Genomic DNA, 17,500 nt, shown 5'->3' with positions numbered 1-17,500 from the left:
AGGGAGGGAGAGAGAGAGAGGGAGGGAGAGAGAGGGAGAGAGAAAAGGGAGAGAGAGAGGGGAGAGAGAGAGAGGGAGGAAGAGAGGGAGAGAGAGAGAGGGGAGAGAGAAAAGGGGAGAGAGAGAGGGAGGAAGAGAGAGAGACAGAGAGAGAGAGGGAAGGATAGAGGAAGAGAGATGTAGAGAGAAGGGATACAGAGTGAGAGAGGGAAGACAGAGGAGAAGATGAGAGATAATGCAGAGAGGGATAGAGGGTCAGAGAATGAGAGATACAGACTGAGAAAAAGAGAGAGAGAAAGCAAGGGAAAGGGGAAAGAGAGACAGACAGACACACAGAGAGAGAGAGAGAGAGAGTGTGGGGGGCTAAAGGAGAGAGAGAGAGAGAGAGAGAGAGAGAGTGGGGGGGCTAAAGGAGAGAGAGAGAGAGAGAGAGAGAGAGAGAGAGTGGGGGGCTAAAGGGAGAGAGAGAGAGAGGAGAGAGAGAGAGGTGGGGGGGGCTAAAGGAGAGAGAGAGGGACAAAAGGCCTTTGTGATGTGCAGGCCATTTTGTTTTCCCCCACTCTGAATTCCCAGAGAGGTCACTTCACAAGGAACACAGACCTCCAACACACACAACACACACACGCACGCACGCACGCACACACACACACACACACACACACACACACACACACACACACACACACACACACACACACACACACACACACACTCCCAGTCCCAGTCCCAGTGTGAGTGAGTGATGGGCTGAGGTCCATGTCTGGAGCTGTGGGGTGGGCAGTGTAACTACAGCAGCCTGGGAGAACACAGCCCAAACCCAGCTGTGTGCCTGTGATAGGGGAGAGCCAGCACGACGTCTCATTAACATCAAACAGGGACACACACACACACACACACACACACACAAACACACACACACACACACACACACACACAGACATGAAGAGACTTAGACAGATACACATGCTCTCCTTAGATGTAAGAAATGGGAGGTCAAAACTCACAAAACACACACAGCACACACACTGAGACACACACAAACCGTCGCCCCCCACTTACCCACAGACACCACACAGACATAGACATCCACAATAGCAAAGAGAGTGCCAGGCAGGAGAGAAAAAGTATGAGAGCAAACACGATATAGAGAGAGAGGGGGAGAGAGAGAGAGAGAGAGAGAGAGAGAGAGATGCACGGGTGTGTATTTGTGATAAGTACGGAACAAAGTGGCGTGTCCAGCGTGCTGGAGGGTGTGTAAAGGGAGGCTTTTTGAGAGCGCTGTCTCTGGAATCCTGTGAAGCACCGTCGTCTCCTCACTCTGCCTGCAACTGAGGCGCATTCCCCCTAAAATAGACATAAAGCTCTCTCTCTCTCTCTCTTTCTCTCTTTCTCAGGGCTGTCCTCTGATCACCCCCTTTACAACACTCCACACACACACACACACAAACAACCCTCTCACTCTGAAACACACACACACACAAAATCAACAGAGAAAGAGAGAAAGGGGGAGAGAGAAAGAGAAAGAGAGAAAAGAGAGAGAGAGATGTACACACACGCATCTACATTAGATTTACTGCAGGAGGGAACAGTACCTGACATTACCAAAAAGAAACATCACGCTGAGCACTGCTTGAGAAGTACAGAAGCAGTTTGCCATCTCCTGAATCTGAATGGAAGAGCTCTTTTTAACCTCTGCATCACCCCCTGTGCCTCTGCAATCAGCTTTGCGTCAATCCTTTAATATTCACATGCAGCAGAACGGAGAGAATGACTCATAAAGGAATGATAGCACACACACAAAATAGAGCCCTCTTTACCTTCACACACACATATGCGTGCAGACACACAGACACACACACAGACACACATACACACACATACACACACACACACACACACACACACACACACACACATATTCCTTCCTACTGAATCAATTAACAGCGATATAACACTTTCTGTTTGAAGTGCGTGGAGAGACCCAGTGTTTCTCATTTGCTTGTGTAACACTGACTTATCAAAACGATGAGCTTTTACTTGCGCAGAAGTGTCCGTTATAAAGCATCCTCCCCATTGAACCTGCTGAACTCTTACAAGTCATATGTACGCGGACGAGTTCAAAAGCCCCACATCATGACGTGACATTTATCATACTTTACTTGAAAGGTTGAGACCTTGGCAGTTTATTTTAAATGTAGTACGACTGGCAAAAGTGAACATCACATTAGTGGTTGAACTGTAGTGGTTTCGTTGCTACTCTCTGTGGCAGGTGTTGCCGTACTGATTTGTCAAGGAGCTGATGACCTCTTCTGTACATAGTGAAGTGCTTCCCTCTACTGGTCAAAAGGGTCACTAGCATCGTTATGCTGGGGCTGTACAGTGTGAATGTGTGGACACCAACCAGTAGATAATGTAACAGTTTGGAATTAGAATTCAGGAAAAGAGCTAAAAGCTAAAAAACATCTAAATGATGACCTTTTCATATGTTCTTAAGTAAGCCTGTAGATTTAGTTATAGTGTATTAAAAGTACATTTTCTGTAAGGCAAGGAATCCCACTATGGGTGTGTCTATCAAGTACCACTGGTGCAACGGCTCGTAAAACCACAACAGTGAAAAGTGGAATGCCCACACCAAGCACAACTACCTTCAGGCTTTTGGGAGCACTCCAACCAAGTGTGGGTGTCTCTGTTCGAAATATAGATAAACATCATTATTCTTTCAAGGTGAAAATGTATACACACACACACACACAGACACACACAAATGTATTCCTAGCACTGAAGGAGGGCACATTAGATCGACAATCTAATGACACAGTTGTGTTGCCATGACTACAGTGCTGGAATCCTGTGCTCGTATGCGGCCAATCAGCACCTTAGTTCCCAGCTGAAGCAGATGAGGCGGTTGGTCAACAGCAACCTGAGGGACCTGCACACGTTTGCCAACGAGACGCCCACTGTAAGAAAACATCTCGTCTGTCCACATCTCTTTTCATGCTATACTGTATGTGTCATACTGCTATACGTGCCCCCTGTTGCAGTATATCTTTCTGCTCTCTTTGTTTCAATATGGCTTCCTTACACCAAACAACTTTGACAAGATTTGGGAAAGATTCTTGACCAGTCTTCTGGTGTAAGGACGGCTTTAGCTGTCAGTTTAAAACTACATGTGGAACAGGGGAGACAGGGGTGTGATTTTATTTGAATGACTTGCCTGTTTGATTTGTGCCCTACTAGGGATTAAACAGTCATAGTTAGCTTTAGCTTTGCATCTTTCTGCAGTTCCACTACTGTAAAATAAATATCTGTTGGCATATTATGAAGGCATGACTGCATCCCAATCTCAAAGGGTTTAGCACGTGCTTAATTTTGCAGTGTGATGAGACATGCATGGAGATATGCACTAACAGCTCTTCTCTTCTCTTCTCTCCTCTCCCTCGTGCAGCAAATCGAGTACTTGATCTCCCAGTATTCCACCGCTAAGAATCAAGTGCTGTTTGACCTGGAGAGTACGTACAGCATCTTTCCACTCTGATGCTTTCATCAAGTTTTCATCTCTCCTCTCATCTTCCATCTCTTTAAGTCCCTCTATCTCTCTCTCTCTCTCTCTCTATCTCTGTCTCTCTCTGTATCTCGCTCTGTCTCTCTATCTCTGTCTCTCTCTCACACACACACTCTCCCTCTCTGTCCCTCTGCCTCTCTCTGTCTCTCTATCTCTCTCTCTCTCTCTCTCTCTCTCTCACACACACACTCTCCCTCTCTGTCTTTCTCTCTCTCTGTCACTCTCTCTCTCTCTATCTCTCTCTCTCTCACACTCTCTCTCTCTCACTCTCTCTCTATCTCTCTCTCTCTCTCTCTCTCTCTCTCTCACTCTCTCTCTCTGCTCCTCCTCAGACATCGGGCCACTACTGGGAGGGAGGATCCATGAGGAGCTGGGGAAGGAGGTGCGACCTGCTCTGGACGGAGCTCTCAACATGGCTGGAGGTACAGCACCTCTCCCTCCATCTCCTTCTCTTCCCTCCATCTCCTTCTCTTCCGTCTGTCTTTTTCTCTTCAGCTATCCTCTCTTTGGTCTCCTCTTCTTCTCTCTGATCCCTCTCTTCTCATCTCCTCTTCTCTTCACTCCCTCTATCTAATCTCCTTTTCTCTCTTGTCTGTTTTCTACCGTTCTTTTCTTCAGCTATCCTCTCTTTGGTTTCCTCTTCTTCTCTCTGATCCCTCTCTTCTCATCTCCTCTTCTCTTCACTCCCTCTATCTAATCTCCTTTTCTCTCTTGTCTGTTTTCTACCTTTCTTTTCTTCAGCTATCCTCTCTTTGGTCTCCTCTTCTTCTCTCTGATCCCTCTCTTCTCATCTCCTCTTCTCTTCACTCCCTCTATCTAATCTCCTTTTCTCTCTTGTCTGTTTTCTACCTTTCTTTTCTTCAGCTATCCTCTCTTTGGTCTCCTCTTCTTCTCTCTGATCCCTCTCTTCTCATCTCCTCTTCTCTTCACTCCCTCTATCTAATCTCCTTTTCTCTCTTGTCTGTTTTCTACCTTTCTTTTCTTCAGCTATCCTCTCTTTGGTTTCCTCTTCTTCTCTCTGATCCCTCTCTTCTCATCTCCTCTTCTCTTCACTCCCTCTATCTAATCTCCTTTTCTCTCTTGTCTGTTTTCTACCTTTCTTTTCTTCAGCTATCCTCTCTTTGGTCTCCTCTTCTTCTCTGTGCTCCTCTCTTTGATTCTTTCTGTTTGCTCCTCTCCTCTCTCCTCTTCCTGTCTCCTCCTCCCCTCTCCTCCTCTCCTCTTCCTGTCTCCCCCTCTCCTCTCTCCTCTTCCTGTCTCCTCCTCCCCTCTCCTCTCCTCTCTCCTCTTCCTGTCTCCCCCTCTCCTCTCTCCTCTTCCTGTCTCCTCCTCCCCTCTCCTCCTCTCCTCTCTCCTCTTCCTGTCTCCTCCTCTCCTCTCCTCTCTCCTCTTCCTGTCTCCTCCTCCCCTCTCCTCCTCTCCTCTCTCCTCTTCCTGTCTCCTCTCCTCCATTTTGTCTTTTTTCTTTCATTCTATGCCCCTCTTTCTTTCCCTCTTCTTCAGCGTGCTCTTTGGTTTGATTCTTCTTTTCTCCTCTTCTCTCCCCTCTTTTCTCCTTTCCCCCTCTCTTTCTTATCTTCTTTCTTCCTTTCTTCCCTTCTGCACTCCTCTTTTATGTTCCTTTGCTCCTCCTCTGTTTTATTTTGTTTTGCACATGTCATGCCTCTTCTTATTATCTACGCAAGTCTGATGTTCTTTTCTTCTGCAGCTTTTTGCCGTCTCTTTTGTCTTCCATATTTTCTTCTGTCCTTTGTCTCCTTTACCTCATGACGCATCCTCTTCATTATCTCTTGTGTCTCTCTATCACTCCTCTTTTTTTATTCTGCACTGGAGAGAATCTTCCAGTGAAAGAACAGAGCGTTGATAACGTCATTATCTGTGCACGCAAGCGAGGTACACTTCGGCATTTAGCGGTGCATTCTTTGAAGTGCTGTCACAGTTTGATCATCCACTTCATGGTGATAGCGTTGAATAGGCCTTGAGACGGCAGCCTTGGGAGATTTATCCTTGCACATTTCGAAACGATGAGATTTTCAAATACCTCACGTGGAAAAAAAAAAGGTGCAGCGCTTTGCAGAAAGTGCACGCCTACGCACAGGCTCTGTCTTACTGCAACCATGTGAAGCACCACCACTACATCTGTGTGCTGCTCATTCTTATGTGGATGTGGATGTGCCAAGGCCTTTTCTTTTTCAATTAGAATGATGGTGGTCAGGCTGGAAATAACACTATACTCTGCAACATTCACCTTTTTCATTTATACTCCAAAAGACATTAACAATGCCCATAGTCCTGAAAGCAGCCTAACTTAAGTACGTTTGTGAGATGGTATTAGTGCGGTTGGAATGAAGGCATAGTTGGCGAGAAGCCATAAGTCATATTACCCAGAAGTACCTGTAGTGTGTCTGCCTACTCACTTTCTTCCATCTTCTCTTTGTCGCTTTTTGGCCCCAAAAGTCAAAGTGGAGAGGGCCTTCAAAGGTAAAAGGGCCTGCTGCTATCTGATTGGATGTGACCCTCATGTGACTCTCCCCCCTGTGCCTGGACTCTCGTGATTGGTTCCCAAATGGTTCCTCTATATCACTCCTTACTCCTGATCCAATCAACAATCTCCTTTGCATCCGCTCCCTGGTGCTCCCACACATCCCTGGTGTTCCATCTTTAAGGCACCAAGTGTAAAGATTTTAGCATCATCATGACACACTGAGATTGAGGCTATGACCGCTAGTCTGACCGCTAGTCTGATTGGTCCTTCCCCCCCTGTGAGTTATATGTTGCCTGAGATGAGACATAGTGTCCTGTGTGTGTTTACACTTACTTTTTAGTATGAGTAAGTGGTCGAGTAGAGTTTGAGGAGTTGTACTCCTAAAGACGTAAATGGATGTGCCTGTGCCCATGTATTTGGTATGCTGTGTGTAAGTGGATGTTCCCCCTGTAGGTGTATGCCTGTACACCTGTGTGTGTTTCCACTTCCACACTAGACGTGTAGTTGTGTGTATTCATCTGTTTATGGGTGTTTGTGGATATAGTGCGAGCCTGTCTCTTTCTCTGTGTGTGTGTGTGTGTGTGTGTATGTTTGTTTTTCTGTGTGTGTGTGTGTGTGTGTGTGTGTGTGTGTATGTGTGTTTTTCTGAGTGTGTGTGTGTGTGTGTGTATGTTTGAGTATGTGTGTGTATGTTTGTCTGAGTGTGTGTGTGTGTATGTGTGTTTTTCTGAGTGTGTGTGTGTGTGTGTGTATGTGCGTGCATGCGTGCGTGTATGAGGTGCATGCATGTGTGTGTGCGTGTGTGTGTGAGCGTTTTACACACTCACGTACTCCCCCCATCCATCCCCCCCCCCCCCCCCCCCCCCCCGGTCAGCCATGCACGAGACGAAGGAGGCCCTGGAGAACGTCAGCATGACCCTGGAGGTGTTGCAGGACGGGGCCGGGAAGCTGCGCTTCAACCTGAGCCTGGTGCGCTCGGGCCTCAACACCTCGCTGGACGACCCCGTGTGCACCGTGCCCGGCTCGCCCGCCGCCAAGGTCTGCAGCCGCGTGCTGACCTCCCTCAGCCAGCTGCACGTCGGAGCCAACTACTCCGAGGTACGAGGGCAAAGACGCAGACGCTCAGTCTAGTTTACTGCCTGACTCTCTCTCTCTGCTTTAGTTGATTGTCTGCCTGTCTCCTTTTTTTCGCTGTCACACACACTCACACACACACACTCACACACACACACACACACACACACACACACACACACGCATACACACAAACACGCATACACACACACACACACACACACACACACACACACACACTATTACTCCATAACAGCCTGAGGACATTGGCCTTAACATTTTAATCGTGTGGTCATCTTCCTCTGATGAGATAACTGCAATCTGCCATTTTCTTTGCCTCTGTCTCCCCTTCCCCTTTGTCCAGCTCTTGTTGTCTCCCTCTCTCACACCATCCCCTGTCTCCCTCTCTCACACCTGTCTCCCTCTCTCACACACTCTCCTGTCTCCCTCTCTCACACCATCCCCTGTCTCCCTCTCTCACACCTGTCTCCCTCTCTCACACACTCTCCTGTCTCCCTCTCTCACACCATCCCCTGTCTCCCTCTCTCACATCCGTCTCCCTCTCTCACACCCTCCCCTGTCTCCCTCTCTCACACCCTCCCCTGTCTACCTCTCTCACACCTGTCTCCCTCTCTCACACCTGTCTCCCTCTCTAACACACTCCCCTGTCTCCCTCTCTCACACCTGTCTCCCTCTCTCACACCTGTCTCCCTCTCTAACACACTCCCCTGTCTCCCTCTCTCACACCTGTCTCCCTCTCTCACACCTGTCTCCCTCTCTCACACCCTCCCCTGTCTCCCTCTCTCACACCTGTCTCCCTCTCTCACACCTGTCTCCCTCTCTCACACCCTCCCCTGTCTCCCTCTGCCTGTAGTGCATCTGAAGTCCTCTGCATGGGTGCTCTGTGTGAAGGCCTTTTGTGTTTTCGTGTGTCCAACTGTGATAACTGAGTGAGGCTCATGGTCTTTGTTTTCTATTCCAGTTGCCTAGCGTTACTCCTCAGCTGGAGAAGGTCAACGAGGCCCTGAAGACAGACCTTAGCGGCATCGTTCAGAAGGTCAGGCTCTGGGTTCTTTCAGCCCTTCGGGTTTTCCATGGCATGTCTCTTCAGCTCTTAAACCCATACTTCACAGTCACGTTTGTGTTATGTTTTATTTTTGCTACAGGGGTACTCATCTTTCAATGACACGCCAGCCATGGTGGCGGATCAGACTAGGAATGTGGTTGAAGGTGAGTGATGGCGTTCATGCTCATGAGCACTCACAGTACTCATAGTATAATAAATGCACATTGTGTTAAAGGAATTATCCGGAGTAAAATGCACTTTAGATCAATTTTACGGATGATTGGGAGTACATACATTGAGTTGACATCAAAATCATGTCATTCGGATGTGTTTTGAGAAAGTTCGATTTTACCGTTTTTAGTCAAAACTCGTAAATTGATCTAAAGTGCATTTTACTCCGGATAACTCCTTTAATTTGTAAATGTAAAGCACTTTGAGCTGCATTCTGTGTATGAAAGGTGCTATACAAATAAAGCTTATTATTATTATTATTATTATTATTATTATTATTATAAAGGCTGAATATCATTTTTGTTGTTGTGATTGAGGTTGAGATTAATTGCTTTTTTTTGTGCTTGAATATTTTGTTTAGAAGTCTCACATAACTGTATGTTTCTTCCTTTCTTCCTCCCTCTCTGTCCAATGGCCTCTCTTTGTCTCTCTCTCTCTCTCTGTCCCTCTCTCTCTCTTTCTCCCCCCCCCCCCCCCCCTCCACCCACACACACACACACACACACACACTCTCTGCAGGTGTGCGTGACATGCTGGATGGCATTGGCACGAACATCACTGGTTTCTCTAAGCTGTTCCCCATGCACAACTCCCTGACCAACTTCACCATCCTCATCAGCCACGGCCACTCCCGGATCGAGGACTTGTACCCCGAAATCGACCGCTACGACTTCTACAGGTGCCTCCCTCAACTCTTCTTGAGTGAAGGACCTCCCTTTTTTTCACTTCCCTTATCCTAACTCACACAGTCCGATCAAGACACCACAAGTTCTCTATGTTTGACTGGAACGGTACAGTAAGACTCCAGCAATGTGGTCTTGACTCCGTTATGCAATAATGGAGCATTACAGTAAATACCGTAAACCACCCTGTTACAGTAAACACACATGTGTATAGCTTCACTGCCCAAAGGCAGTCCAGTACAAAGAGCAGCCTCTTCCCGTCGCCAAGTTGCCATCGGTGACTATAAACGTGTAGATAAGTGGTGGTAGCGTAGTGGTTAAGGAGCTGGGCTAGCATACAGTAGCCAGAAAAGTTGTGGGTTCAATTCCTGGCTTCCATTGTCGTGCTCTTGAGCAAGGCACTTAACCCTGAGTTGCTCCGGGCACAATGGCCATTGTAATATAATTGACATATGTAGGTCAGTTGAGATAAAAGCGTCTGCTAAATGAATACATTTGTGTAGATGAGTGCCTATTTGCCCTGTAGATGAGTGCCTATGGGCCCTGTAGATTGAGCCCTGTAGATGAGTGCCTATGGGCCCTGTAGATTGAGCCCTGTAGATGAGTGACTGTGGGCCCTGTAGATAAGTGCCTATGGGCCCTGTAGATGAGTGCCTATGAGTCCTGTAGATGAGTGCCTATGGGCCCTGTAGATTGAGCCCTGTAGATGAGTGCCTATGAGGCCTGTAGATGAGTGCCTATGAGGCCTGTAGATGAGTGCCTATGGGCCCTGTAGATGAGTGACTGTGAGCCATGTTCCAGGTGGACGGTGTGCATCACCCTGTGCTGTATGGTGGTGATGGTGCTGGCCTTCAACCTGCTGGGCATGCTGTGTGGCATCCTGGGCTTCGACCGCCATGCCACCCCCACCACCCGCGGCTGCATCTCCAACACCGGGGGCAACCTGCTCATGGCGTAAGTCAGCAAGGGCTTTGCCATCACTGCAATGTGGTTATTGCCAAGACTTTACAGAGCTGATATATATGGTGGGCATGACAACATGTGCCTGTGTGTCTTTAGTAGTTACTGCATATGTGTGCAGTGAGGGACTATGTCAAATGTAAAGATTTGGCCATCACTAACATTGTTGATAAGGAGTTTGTATGTGTCTGTGTGTGTGTTTCTCCCAGGGGCGTTGGGTTCAGCTTCATCTTCTCGTGGATTCTGATGGCCGTGGTTGCTGTCAGCTTCTTGGTGGGTGGCAACGTGGAGAAGCTGGTGTGTGAGCCCTTTCACACCAAACAGCTGTTTAAGGTAAATACACACAGGACTCTCTCAAAGACCTGACCCCCACGGGACAATCACAGACCTGACCCCCCACAGGACAATCACAGACCTGACCCCCCCACAGGACAATCACAGACCTGATCCCTCATGGGCTCATCGGCATGCATATGCAAAATGGGGAATGTTCATTTATCTTTCCCTCCATTGACTATACCTAGTGTTAGTAGGTTGATGCAGTGGAGTGGTGTTTTTTCCCCCGGCCATTTTTAATCCATGAAGGGCCTTGTGCTTCATAGGTGTTGGACACCCCTCACCTCATCATGCCTGCCTGGAAGAACTTCATCCCTGGCTACCTGTACAATGACCCCGAGATGGACCTGACTGTGGAGAGCTTTTACAGGTGAATACATTCTTATATGTTGATTATGATGCCAGAGGACATACAGTTTGAACTATTAGAATAACACAATGTTACTCAATTGTTGCTTTTAACCATTGGAAACAAACAGAACATGGATGAATATTTAGTGGTCAAGACATGCTGTATTGACAGGCAATGGCAGCTTTAGTTGTCACCAGGTGGCAGTAGAGAGGCTGTAAGGAAGCATGTGCAGAAGAACATGTTGTTCTTGGGCTGTTGAATGTATGGATGTCTTTCAGCACCAGCTTTTGCTAGTACTCAGTATTCCAGCATCCATCGGTCGATTCTCATACACTTGATACCGCTCTGTCATAACCTGTCATGTTGTTCTTTCCCTCTCAGTAACTGCAAAGAAAATAGGGGGATCTACTCCGCTCTACATCTGGATAAGATCTTCAACGTCTCTGCCTTCCTGAACACCAGTGTGGTAAGGCCTCTTCACTACTGTTTCCCGAACACAAACACATCATACTGAGTGGTGCTTTTATTTTGAAAAGGTGCTTAAGACAGGAAGTGCTCAATCACCTATGTTCCTTGTGGATATAAGCAGGTGAAATTCAAATCATGATATGCTTCAAACATGAAATCCTCAGAACCTCCTGTGTAAAACAATGCCTGAAGACAACATGCCTGACTTTGTGACATGAAAACCCAGAAAAAAATGTCTCATGCTCCATCAGTTGCAATGACCTACTGTGTGGTCGGGGGCTATAGCAACTCAGTGAGAGTTTTATTCATACATAGTCTACCTTTAAAGCCCTGTGTATGTCCACATGACACTGTCTGGACTATTTCATAGTTGGCCCAACAGCGTCCCTACTAACAGGGTGATGACATCACACGAGCTATAGTTGGCCCTAGCAAATGGAGTCTCCATTTAACCATTTGACCCCCCCCAAGCCCTGCTGGACGTGTCCTGAGCCAGCGCCAGCTTTATGCCTTATCTAACGTCAGGAACAAACACGCTGCCCAGTGCCCATGGTTCCCTCCCCGCATGGACTCAGAGTCTGAGTCGCCTGCTGCCCCCAGAGCCAGCTGGCCGGTTTAGAGGCCTTCTTCTGGTTCAGGAGATGTCAATGGGGGGGAGGTGGGGAGGGGGGACAGGATGTGGTCCAGCGCTCTCCATAGAAAGCCATGCAAATGAGCGGCCGCTGTGTTCGCAGAGCTGTGCGTCCAGCCGCAAGTGTGCCTCCGTAATGTTCTGAACTGGACCATGAGGAGAGTGATGCATCATGGGAAATGCTTTGTTGTAGTAGATGAACCTGAGTGGTGACAAAAAAAGAGATCTGCTGCAGTCTTGACATAGTGTGGTGCTTCAAAAACACTTCACTGAAGTGCCATGCCGTGGGAGTTCAACTACCTCAAGCAGGGGACACATAATGCGGGCTTTGTGGAGGTGAATGCAGTTGCCCGGGAAGCTCTTGTTCTGATTAAGAATGTGAAGGGGCGCTCAATGTAAATTCTTTTGTCTCCGCGGGCAACGGTGTCCTGTACTGGTCACACTGGGGCCTGTGCTGAAAGCAAATGGCAAAGACTTGCCCCACGGGTTGCGTAATACTCTTCCTGTCAGTGTAAACAAGGAAGGGTTCTCATTGTCACTGTGCAAATAGGAGGTCTACAAAGCAGAAGGAGAACATTAGGAGTGCTTATATGGTTCTGCTTGTCACATACATAGGAAGGCTGTTATGCTTGGCACACTGAATTGCTGGTGTGTTCAATGACACATCTGGATAGGGCTGCCTCTCTTTGTCATATTATAGACCCAAATGTCTGGAATTGTCTGGATCAACAGATTGGCTCATTGCTTAAAATACCAATGAGCTTGTATGCAGGGCAAAAAACCTAACCTAGGCCTTTCATTTTTTGAAATGTGGAAGGGTGACTTAGCAATAGGAGTAGTGTCAGGAACTTTATTTAAAAATGAATTAATTTGCTATTACGTATAAAACCCCAAGGGGTTTCAAGATGTGCTAACAGTTAGGGTGTGTTACAAGAAACAGTCTGAACTTACATAACAAGTACAGCATGTCTCAAATCTTAATTGCTCAACTTCTATAAGTATATTAAACCTCTAGGCTACAGATCATAAAGTGTAATGGAAGGGAGACGGCACTTTTCCCTCTGGCGGCATTAAAATTGTTCTGATATTAATCACCATTTTTCTCTAATGCGCCATTTGTTTTCCCTGATATTTTTCTCTAGTTCACAGAGGACGTGGCCCATGTGATTGACGGCGTGAAGGTTGACCTGAGGGGCATCATCCTTCTGGAGTCGGAGGGCAAAGACAACCTGGTCCGCTTCACCGAGACTGGTATCGGCGACATCAATTACGCAGACTACCTGGAAGAGGTGTGAGACTAGAAAAAATAAAAGCGAAAATGTGGCTCTGTGTGCTTACTGTAGGTGTTTCAAGTATTCAAGTACAGTTCCTTCAAACAATGTTATTTGTTAATAGTGCTACAAAACTGCATCGAAATAGACTGGGAGATGGGGAAGAAGATAGTTTGTGAGAGATGTGAAGTGGATAGCTAGAGACTCAGTTACTGACCTTAAGGGCCAGCTTCCTGTACATAGATTAGGCACCAGTCTGAGACTGAAAGTGAAAAGCTTTTTTCAATGGATACTTTTATTGGAGTGTACTTTTAGTCTAAGACTAGGCATAATACATAAGGAACCAGCCCAAAGAGTATAAAAAACGATGTGTGTTGTGTCACAGAGTGGGAGGGAAAGGGGCGCTGCACTGTGTAGCAAGCCCCATGCTCTTGTGTGTAGCAAGCCCCATGCTCTTGTGCTCTTGTGTGTAGCAAGCCCCATGCTCTTGTGCTCTTGTGTGTAGTAAGCCCCATGCTCTTGTGTGTCTGGTCCCCTTCCAGGTTAACAAAAGGGTCACTCTGGTGGATCTGCTGTCGTTCGCCAAGGAGCTGGACGCCCAAAGCGAGGAACTGGTATGTTCTATTCTATGCTATTCCTCCTCCGGACCCAGTAAAAACAACCCAACAGAGAAAAGCCGCAACCCACGCCGTATAATCTCCCATGCACATGAGCCCGCAGTGCCTTTCATTGCGCTCACGGCATCCAATTTGTGTTTAATGGGTATTCATATAGAAAAGTCCCAAGGGATAGACATTGGCATTGGGTTTCTTATCATCCATGTGTTTGCCTGTGCCCTTGCAGCCTCCCCGGCTCCAGACCAGGCTGGCATGGCTGACTCAGGCAAAGGATGCTTTATTTTTGCCTTGCCCTCCAGGGCTCAGGGGCCTAGCACAAGCCCCCCATTCATTCTGGAAGGTTCTGGAGGGATTGGGAGTGGGCCCAGAGGGCTTGTGCCAGCTGTAATTGAGCTGTCTTCTTAAGCGAGCCACTCTGTAATCTCCACGGGGAGTCTGTGTGTGTGTGTGTGTACTGTATGTGTGAGTGCGTGTGTGTGTCTATCACTCAGTCCAGCTGGTGTCCACCTGTACCTCCTTAGTCCAGACACACATACAGAGAGAGAGAAGAGAGAGAGAGAGAGAGAGAGTGTGTGTGCGTGTGTGTGAAAATAAGAGTCAGGATTGTGTTCCATCCCATAATCAGAACTGGTGCTGTTGGCCAGCTGGTGTACTGTACTGGGTGGCATATATACTGTACTGGGTGGCATATACTGTACTGGGTGGCATATATACTGTACTGGGTGGCATATACTGTACTGGGTGGCATCTTTACTGGGTGGCATATATACTATACTGGATGGGCCACTCTGCTGATGCAGCACCTTATGAGGAAATGGATGCATACTGCTGAATCTCAAACTGGGATTGCTTGGCTGTGCTGTGCTGGACTGAGAGCTGGGTTGTCAACACATGTGAAGAAAATAAAGGAACTCTTTTTTTTTTAGAAAAGTGTTCTTTTGCATACTAGGACCTCCATCAAATGCCTTGGGTACAGATACAGTATGAACTGCTTAAAGGCTAAACAGTCATCGGCGTCTCTTTTACAGGGACGGTAGTCATTATTTAAAGAACTGGAATCTGGAATTCAATGCAAACTGAACTCTGATTTAAGATGATACTCCTTCTACTAACTCTTCTTTTTACTAACTATCTTTTTATCTCCATCTCTCCTTTTTGCGATTCCTATCTATTCTATTCCCCCTCTGCCCCCCCCCCCACAGCCGAAGGGCTCCCTGCAGACGTCCCTGAAGGGCCACGCCAGCACCCTCCGCCAGATCCACACCCAGCAGGTCCTCCCCATGGAGCAGTCACTGGTAATCAAGCGCCCACCTCAATGCACTTTCTCACACCAAGGCAGCCATCTCTACTCTGGCATCGGCTGCTTCAGTCTGAGACAGTGGACGGTTTCTGACGACTCCCTTGCACTAGGACTGTGACTGTTAAATCACCATTTGCACTGTTTGGGTACAGCATATGATATGCTGCTATGATTTTTTATTTGTTGTTTAGTTTCGCTGAATTTGGCTTGAATAACAGCAACAGACATACAATTAAACATACAGAATACACACACACACACACACACACACATACAGACAAAGCAAAGCAACGAAGACTAAATCAAAAAGATAGAAATCACCAACAATAAGTGAAAAATGGAAATAGCTTCACTAATAAAGCCTCTCAACCATATGTATATGTCTCACAACACCGCACACAACAACTTACATAAACTTACGGATTACACATTATAATTTGGTATATTTCAAGCATGAAGTTGGAAACCATAACACCATTGTAAACTATAGTGATACACATACACACATAGTGGCATAATATAATAATAATAATAATAATAATAATAATAATTAGTATGGGTTTACTCTGTCAAATCTTTCTGAGTTCTTTCTTGACCTTCTTGATTTCTTGATTTCCCCCCAAAAATGGCCTCCCAGAAATATGTTAGAGCGAGGGTAAGCTTGTGTTGATTCTTGTTGTTTTCTATTCACAGTGTTTGTTTCATACCATTCAGAGAACCATGCTCCATTGTTTTGTTCAAAAGGTTTTATATGTGACCATAGGATATTTTTACTTGCATAGCTGAAAATATGTTGTTTCTGTTTTGAGGGTATTTAAAATGAAGTCAGTGATCCATGCAATATAAAGCCTGGAGTTGAACATGTACAAATATGTTTACATGTAATTTTATACAGAATCCTCAGTGCTCATCTCATCATGTTCCAAACATGATGCTCAATCAGTTTTCATCACCTATCCCCCCATACCAAAGCAATAGTTTGGGGATTTCATATTTCAATTTGACAAAAAACACATTCTCTTTTGGTGGTTTTCTAAATCCACAACAGCTTGCTTTGTCCATGTCTCTGCACCTTCACGGAAGCATACATTAATAGTGGGTATTGTGTTCAATACAGGAAACATGTTGAAAGTTTTGACTATCCAAAGATATACACAGTTGTTTATTCACTTAAGACATACCGTGGCATAACACCTACTGTGGATTGTGCTTCCAGGGCAGAGGTTAAGTATTTGTTTCAACTCCATGTACTGCACCTAAATTCCTTGCCCTGAATCAAGTGAGGCATTTGTTATTGGTGTTTAATGGCAGACATGTTTGGAACAAATATGAAGGACCCATGGCCTTAAGAAGCCTTGTGGCTCTAGCATGGCAGCATCCAGCTTTAAATGTTCCACTGTTAAGCCCACTGTGTAGTGCCCCTTTTACATCCTGTTTAAACTAGGTGTAGGGGGGGGGGGGGGTTGAGGCATTAGCTCTCTCTACAGCTGTTTGCATTTAGCATAGTGCGTTCCACCACATCATGCTTCATCACAGGGCAACCGTATGTGGGCTCCATAGTGGAGCATTTAAATGCAGTGGGGTTTTTGTGTGGAGAGAGAGGGAGAGAAAGTGCCTGTGTCACCGTGGTAATGTTTTTCTTCTCTTTCTGAAGACCACGCTGAGCCAGAGCATCCGCATGCTGCAGATGACCTCCAGAGAGCTGCCTGTGAGTGGTGACCCTCTGTGTGTGTGTGTGTGTGTGTGTGTGTGTGTGTGTGTGTGTGTGTGTGTGTGTGTGTGTGTGTGTGTGTGTGTGTGTGTGTGTGTGCGCGCGCGTGTGTGTGTGTGTGTGTGTGCATGCACATGTGTGTGCGTGTTTGTGTGCGTGTGTGTGTGTGTGTGTTTGTGTGTGAGTGGGTGTGTGTATGTGTGTGTGTATTCCCACCACAGGATAATGAGGCTAATTTAAAATCTTGTATATGCCTGCTGTTTTGATGTCTAATTCTTGAGTCTTTTTATCATGAGATTACTGCTAGCCTGCTAGATTAGATTAGCTATAACTAGACGTGATGCATGCTACATATGAAAGTGTAGCATGATTTTGCATAATCTCTTGATCTCTTCAGAGCAAAGTTTCTACCGTCTTGAATACCATAGAGGCGGCCCAATATCTTATCTCCCACAATGCAACTTTCGTGGTCAGTCAGGTAATGTGCTTTCAAAGTCTTATGCTCTATAGAGAATTATTATTGTACAGATGGTGTATTTACATGTGATATAATGTCAATCTAAGATGGACTAAAAAATTACAGTTTTTCACAAAACACATTATTTGAAACCTCCCACCCTTTTCTCAAAACTGTAAACACAAACCCGCATTCTCAAACTACATTCACAAAACCTCTGACACTTCTTGCAAAACTGAATAATTGGCTCAAAACCAAACAATGTCTTCAGATCATTCACAAAGCAGTCAAAATGA

At 46.3% G+C, this 17,500-nt stretch overlaps 1 protein-coding gene across 13 annotated transcripts in view; it reads left to right on the top strand.

Moving 5' to 3' along the window:
* prom1a (prominin 1a) overlaps positions 1-17,500 on the top strand; it is a 73,285-nt gene that overhangs the window by 45,123 nt on the left and 10,662 nt on the right. For 8 of the 13 annotated variants that reach the window (XM_042075373.1, XM_042075379.1, XM_042075375.1 and 5 more), the window contains 17 exons: positions 2,839-2,959; positions 3,446-3,509; positions 3,895-3,984; positions 6,922-7,145; positions 8,104-8,178; positions 8,288-8,351; positions 8,938-9,097; positions 9,903-10,055; positions 10,271-10,394; positions 10,664-10,767; positions 11,131-11,215; positions 12,991-13,137; positions 13,662-13,733; positions 14,939-15,031; positions 15,674-15,691; positions 16,691-16,744; positions 17,145-17,225. In XM_042075373.1, the coding sequence (XP_041931307.1) occupies positions 2,839-2,959; positions 3,446-3,509; positions 3,895-3,984; positions 6,922-7,145; positions 8,104-8,178; positions 8,288-8,351; positions 8,938-9,097; positions 9,903-10,055; positions 10,271-10,394; positions 10,664-10,767; positions 11,131-11,215; positions 12,991-13,137; positions 13,662-13,733; positions 14,939-15,031; positions 15,674-15,691; positions 16,691-16,744; positions 17,145-17,225 (1,729 nt within the window). The remainder of the gene's footprint in view (positions 1-2,838; positions 2,960-3,445; positions 3,510-3,894; positions 3,985-6,921; positions 7,146-8,103; positions 8,179-8,287; positions 8,352-8,937; positions 9,098-9,902; positions 10,056-10,270; positions 10,395-10,663; positions 10,768-11,130; positions 11,216-12,990; positions 13,138-13,661; positions 13,734-14,938; positions 15,032-15,673; positions 15,692-16,690; positions 16,745-17,144; positions 17,226-17,500) is intronic. The other 5 variants (XM_042075374.1, XM_042075376.1, XM_042075381.1 and 2 more) reach the window with 1 other exon arrangement.

This window comes from Alosa sapidissima, chromosome 20 (assembly GCF_018492685.1).
Source record: "Alosa sapidissima isolate fAloSap1 chromosome 20, fAloSap1.pri, whole genome shotgun sequence".
Lineage (NCBI taxonomy): Eukaryota > Metazoa > Chordata > Actinopteri > Clupeiformes > Clupeidae > Alosa > Alosa sapidissima.
This window is presented reverse-complemented; position numbering and strand designations above follow the sequence as displayed.